Genomic DNA, 6,609 nt, shown 5'->3' with positions numbered 1-6,609 from the left:
TGCCAAATCGAGCGTCGCAAAGTGCATCAAAACTTGTAATGACCAAAAAGCAAAAAAACGCTTGAAATATAATGAGAGTTGTTGCTGGCAGCCGCAGCATCATTAAGCTTGATCATCTGTCAGCGAACTGAAACATGAACGAGATCGGCTCGTACCCGAATACGAATACGAGAAGCAAAAAATTGTTTCATTTGTGTGCGCGGCGCATTTTTGGCAGCTTGTCATGATTATTTCCATTTGGCTCTTTTCTTTGTATATGGCATTTATGAGATTTCAAATTTAATGAGTATTATGTTGGGAAGTGACCCCGAGCGGAATGTTGAGGTGCGTGAAATATGGACAATGTCCATTGCGGACCGAGCTGGTTAGCTGGGAAAATTGCTTTGGGAAATCAGAAACAAGGAATTATTGGTAAATTGTGTTCCATATGCAGATTGAGCAAATATTGACATAAGCAGGAACTACCGTAGCGGGGATATAGTAGTTCTGTTTCATAAACAACATTGACCTAATTCCAGTACTAATCATTTGCAAAACTCTTACGTAAATTTATAAGATTTAATACGCTTTTAACGGCAACAAAATAATGATAGGATATGGCTGATTGCAGACTGAAAATGCAACTAAATAAGCTTTACGATTTCAAAGAAAGAGGCGAGGCTTTTCAAATTAATTAAATAAATATAGATATAGCAGAGCTTGTAAAAACAATGGATTTATAAAAGTAATTATGGCAATAATAACAGTTCATTAATACATATTCTAAGCAAAGCCATTGTAGCAGTTTATTTAAAATATAAAACTGTAATAATACTTCCTTAAAGTTACCCTGACTGGATAAAAATTAAAATAATAACAACTCCCCGAAATAAGGCTCTAAGTAAGGTCAAAAAAAAGCTGCTGGCCTTTCAAAATTGTTAACTGCTTGTTGCTGGACATCCACTGCTTGGGTCAGCACTGCTTAATTGGCTTCGCGAATTTAAAAATGGCGCTTCTATTGAGCCTCCAACAACAGAGCTCAGTCGCCTTTTGCATGGTTTTCATTAACTTTTGAATCAATTAAGAATTAATATTCCATTAAAAAGTAAAAAAATGGTTAAAGCAAACACAAACACGAAAACTGGGATACATTTTGTCGAAATACGCATGCCGGGGAGAAGAATTCGCTACTCTGCTCCCATTCTCAATGGCAAACAAAATGTTTTTAGACAAATATATAAAATAATTTGCTTACATGTTGTTGTTCATATGAATTAAAGATTTTAATCTTAAGCTAGCATTATGTAAATAAATAAAAAAAATGAATTTAATATGGCAGATTTAAATTGGACTAAAAAACAGCAAATGCTGATAGTCGTGATTGTAATTTGTAAAGTTAATTGTGCCGCTCAGTGTATTATTATTATCATATTATTAATTTTCACTGCAAAAGTTTCAAGTTAAAATAAGTTAATGGCCATACCTAATTAAATTATTGCAAACATCATTAATTTGACTTGGAATTATTGTTTTTGGAAACAAATAATATTTTTGGCGCTATATGTATGTTTATTGCGATCTACGATAGTTTTCATTCAGTTTTTTGTGTGGGGTGGCTATGAGTTAGCTATAGGATAATCGTTCGAGCTACAATTAGTTTTCAAATGATTCTTAAAAACAATACTTTTACTTTTCTCGTTATGCTGAGGGGCAACAGCAAAGAGAAAACCCACAATTGTTGCTTCTATATTACTAAAAAAAGGTGGCTTGTAGGTATTAATAAAACCCTCAGTTAACGTATAATTTCATTATAATCTGGGGTAAACAAATTGTCGTGAAGCATAAAGTTTTTTTGTTTAAAAATAATTTATAACTTTTCAATATTGATTGCCTAAATGAAATATTTAAAGCATATTAAAGTGATTATTTTAGTGTTCTTTTTATGAAAAGTAATGTCCATTAATAGGAAAGTTTCACATTCCAAAAATATAAATAAAATTGTCTTTAATATCAGTTTAAAAACTAAAACACTTTTTCAACTTAATTAAAACAGTCCAAAACTAGTTCATATTACGCAAAACGATTTATTTAAACATACATACTTGCATATATAAGTATTACAATTTAGTTGACCACAATAGGAATTCTTGCTCAGTCAAAAATATGTCTCCTGCGATGTCCTCTTCTATTAAGACGTGCCCTTGAATATTCAAATGCTTTATTGTTTTCCTCTTCTGCTTTCTTTTCCAGCTTCCATGGAGCGCATTTCTTAACCTTCGTCATAGTGCAGTCGCCGAAATTGACCTTTCGAAGAAACACTAGAAAGAATGCATATATTTGGATCGAGAAAGTTGTCTATAGTATTATATATTTGCATCTCACTTGGTTCATCGCGCAGTTTGCAATTCAGTCGACTCATGGCACATTCATTTTTGAAAATGGCAAAACAGTGTCCATTATAGCCGCACAATGCCGATTTAGAGGCGATCGAGCAGGTTCCACAATGGTTAACGGTATCATCTGCTGGAACGGTGTTTGGCTTGTACACCACATCGATAATGTCCTCCTGTTCCTCATCGCCATTTTCCTCGTTGTCATCGTTCACAGAGGTAGCGGCGGTGGCGGCGTTGACAGCGGGGGTCGCCGCGTCCGCCGGGGCAGCGGGGGCAGCGTTGTCAGTGGGGGCACCCGGGGCCGACTGGGCAGCTGGGGCCGCCGGGGCGGCGGGGGTCGCCGGGTCAGCGGGGGCCGCCGCGTCCGCCTGGGCAGCTGGGGCTGCCGGATCCGCCGGGGCAGCTGGGGCTGCCGGATCCGCCGGGGCAGCAGCGGCTGCCGGATCCGCCGGGGCAGCAGCGGCTGCCGGATCCGCCGGGGCAGCGGCGGCCGCAGGTTCTGCGGGGGCAGCGGTGGCACCTTCGTCATCACCTTGAACGCTTACAACAAATGCCAAGGCTGTCCAAGCCGCTCAATTATTAGTTTCTGGAGGATAGCCCAACTAAATATGCCTACCTATTGATAGCCACAAATAAAACTTCATTTTGCGCTCCTCTACAAGCAACTCGATTGAGTTTAAGTACACCTGTGACTTGATTCGTTTGGGCCGGCAATAATACGAAGGGAGCTAACTGGAATACGTAGCTAATGGATTCGTGCCATGACAGGCACGCTCCCAATACTAATCAAAACATGGTATTATAATGATTATATGATTAGGTCCAAATCAAAAACTGTTTGAACAGTACACTCAACAATTTACTAATAAATATGAGCTCGATTCAGAGATTTATACTTAGATATTTAAAATTGATCCAAAAGAAAGAAATAGTAAGAAATTACACACAAAACTTTTACAAGTCGCGAAAATAAATGATTTTATGGTGTATATAAATTATTACGTTTAAGACCTAACATTTTATTTTTAAACTACCCTCTAAACAGGGCTTAAAAGCACATTTATGGCTTCAGTTATTCATAAGTTAATTATAATAATTCATTTGGTTAATTATAATTTATTTTATAATTTTTCAACCCGGTACCAATCTTAAATAAAGATTTAGGAAATTAAAAAATTATTCACTCTAGATTAGGTAGCCTTGTATCCTTTTTTACTTGAATATAGAAAACATAGAAGTGTAAATGTAACATTACAGGTTAATTTTTCAGGTTTTAATTTTTAATTATATTTTATCTTTTATTTTATATATATTTTTTCATCTCCATTTCTTTATTGATAGGTCTAATAACGTATCTGACGAACGTAGCTGACCGTTTGGCAAATTGAATTCCCCCACCCCGTATCGGATTTGTTATTAGATATTTTTGTAATTTTTATTTTTTTATTAATTTAGTTTTATTTAGTTTACTCTATTGTATTGATTTTTTTTTTATGTACATCGACTGCATTGCTTGTCGATGAAATAAATAATTAAATCCCTATAATTGAAGACTACAGACACACAATTTTAGGTTTTTTATCACTCTGCCTATATTTATGCATATCGTTTTACTTCAAAGAAAGTTATATTCATATTTATACTTTAAGCTCAAAAGGCATTTGTTGTTGCTTTCTTAATGACACGCCATTACATAGCAGGAAACAAGCAGTGTCAAGCAGTTCGCAGGCACTTTAATTTCCGTTTGTAACGTTGACGTTTCATGTTATTGTACATGAAAGAGGTATTCTTATTTTAAAAACGATTATTATCAATCTTGAAGTTTCAGGTCTTTTAGTTGTGTTTTATTATTATGTATATTCTCTGTGAAAAAACGGGAAAACTGTAGCTTCATTAAAATCTGTGGATATTATTATTATAAAAGCCATAGGAATGAAGTTTAGTTTAGTTTATTCAACGATCTACTCGTTCGTATTAAAGTTTAGGTACATTAAGTAAAAATGATTGAGTCATTAAATCAACCTTTGATATTAAAACTGAAAATCTGGTACAAAATATTTTTAGTTTCACTATTAGAAAGATTCAGTTAGTGAGCAACAGAAAATAACTTTGTTTGGAAACAAAAGAGTTTTTCTATTTCTACCAGATGTTTTACAAGTATATTTGCAATCTGGATAATGGACAATCAGCAAATTATAATGAAGAAAACAAAGGAGTGGACATACAATTTAAGTTTACTGGTTCAACAGAAAATTGTCTATATTAAATACCCCTAGCTTAGGCTTAAGATGATGTTTCCCGGTTTAAAATGCTGCGCTGTGTGAAGCCAACAAACTGTCTTCAACTTTGTGTTTATAGGGGAGCCGAGCTGATATGGTTGTGTATCAGTCGATTTGTTTGTTATATTCAGATATGTGACACTTATGGATCGAATTCTGTTGTTGTAGTGGGTTGTAATGTGTGGACAACTGTTTTACGAAGTGGTAATCCAATATCATTTCCATTACAGTTGCCTATCAAGTTCAAGTTCGATGTCGCAGCTTATAAAATGGTTGCGGGTAAGCCTGGCTTCACAGTATGGTTTCTAGCCATGGCGCGACAAGCCCAATGGCTTACACTGCTAGCTCTAGTGCTTAGCAGGTGTTTATATTGTATTTCATTACAGGACTTCCAGAATTTCAAGTCCCATACCTACTGCGTGCAGCCCAAGTGCGGTTTGACCAACTTGGCCTGCCATAACAGCGGAGTAAGTTTCTTTCTACCGTAAATGGAACTGCAAAGCTGATTGCCATTCAAATCCTTTATAGAACTTTAGCGCCCACTGCAAATCGGGTGTGCGGGTCGTGCCGTTGGGCAAGTACAAGCCGACGATCTTAAATATGATTAACGAGTTTCGCAACACGTCGGCCCATGGCTATACACGCACACTCTTTCCGGCCGCTCGAATGGTGCGCATGATCTGGTCCGAGGAGCTGATGCAGTTCGCCGTCATGGATGTGATCCGTTGCCTGCCCAGACCGAGGCCCTGCATGTCCTCGCCGCACTATCGCCCCATCGGCTCCATTTTCGATCAGTTCAACTATCCGGGCAGCATCGACATCCACACCAACATAAATATAATACGTACGCTGATCGAGAGATGGATTGCAGACGCATCGTATGTGTCCAAATCTTTGTCAATGTACCTGACGCCTGCGCTGCCGAAACCGTAAGTGAGGAAATCTGTATACATCGATTACATATCCAGTAATGGACTCCATTTAATCTGCAGGAGTGTGCGGCGACCCATTCTACTAATGTCCGATCGGAACTCGCACGTAGGCTGCGCTGCCTTGAGATTTACGAACGAGTACTATCACCATTTCCATATCAGCTGCGCCTTCTCCACAGACACCATGCTGCATAAGCCCATCTATAAGATAGGCCCCAGTGCGGGCAGCAGCTGCCGGCGTCTGGATAGAAAATATAAAAACCTATGTGCGCCTGGCGAACGATATCCTTATGTGCATAAGGAGTGGGAAAGTGGCTCGATTTTGCCAGAAGACTAGATGCACAAATGTTAAGCGAAAGATAGGGATTCTTTCTTCTCGTTACAACCGTTTGCAATGCTCATTAGCATATTGAACAATAACACTAGGCGTCTGATGCACTTCCTTCTAAGATCATAATTTAAATTCGTATATGTACTTAGTAGATGTAGTGTGTAAGTTCTTGAAATTGGAAAATATTGGAGAGTTTCATGTTAAGTAATTTTAGGTAGTGTAGGATATTCGCTGTCTCCTGCCAATAAGCTATTTTGCTGTTTTCCAAAAATACAATAAACAGAGGAACCAAAAAGAAGAATATAGAATGGTTTGAATTCGTTTTTAGCTAATCTATAATGCTCTTTCTTTGAATTTAAATCTAATGAGCCAATTCCCATACTTGGTTCTAATGGTAGAGACTCTCTAGTGTTGTAAATCTGAAATGAACATCGATGTTTTACATCGGAAACGAAAATCGAAAAACTTAACATCGATACAGCGAATTTTCATAAAAATTTGTAATAGAAAACAAAAGTTAAAAGCTAACGACGAGCGGGTTCAACTCTGCTGTGCATATTATATGCGCTAGAAGCTAGAAGCGTAGTTTTGCATTAAATAAAAAAATTGTAATTAAAAAATATGTGTTATAATAATGAGTGTAATCTTTAAAATGCATAATGCTAAAGAGCTGCTAAGACACTATTCCAAAGTAA

The 6,609-nt window shown here is 37.2% G+C and overlaps 2 protein-coding genes across 2 annotated transcripts; one reads left to right on the top strand and one right to left on the bottom strand.

The window, feature by feature from the left end:
* Nucleotides 1-2,040: 2,040 nt before the first annotated feature.
* Nucleotides 2,041-3,016, bottom strand: LOC115620970 (sialidase-like). Its single transcript, XM_030514490.1, has 3 exons — nt 2,989-3,016; nt 2,362-2,931; nt 2,041-2,297 (listed from the first exon to the last, which is right to left on the bottom strand). Exons 1-3 carry the CDS (start codon nt 3,014-3,016, stop codon nt 2,131-2,133), a joined length of 765 nt encoding a protein of 254 aa, XP_030370350.1. The 3' UTR covers nt 2,041-2,130.
* Nucleotides 3,017-4,920: 1,904 nt separating this feature from the next.
* On the top strand, nt 4,921-6,194 carry LOC115620969 (allergen Tab y 5.0101-like). The gene is made up of 3 exons (XM_030514489.1): nt 4,921-5,118; nt 5,180-5,580; nt 5,644-6,194. Exons 1-3 carry the CDS (start codon nt 4,921-4,923, stop codon nt 5,918-5,920), a joined length of 876 nt encoding a protein of 291 aa, XP_030370349.1. The 3' UTR covers nt 5,921-6,194.
* The last annotated feature ends 415 nt before the right edge of the window (nt 6,195-6,609 follow it).

This window comes from Scaptodrosophila lebanonensis, unplaced genomic scaffold (genome assembly GCF_003285725.1).
Source record: "Scaptodrosophila lebanonensis strain 11010-0011.00,11010-0021.00 unplaced genomic scaffold, SlebRS2 tig00000024-arrow-pilon, whole genome shotgun sequence".
In the NCBI taxonomy this organism is placed as follows: domain Eukaryota; kingdom Metazoa; phylum Arthropoda; class Insecta; order Diptera; family Drosophilidae; genus Scaptodrosophila; species Scaptodrosophila lebanonensis.
This window is presented reverse-complemented; position numbering and strand designations above follow the sequence as displayed.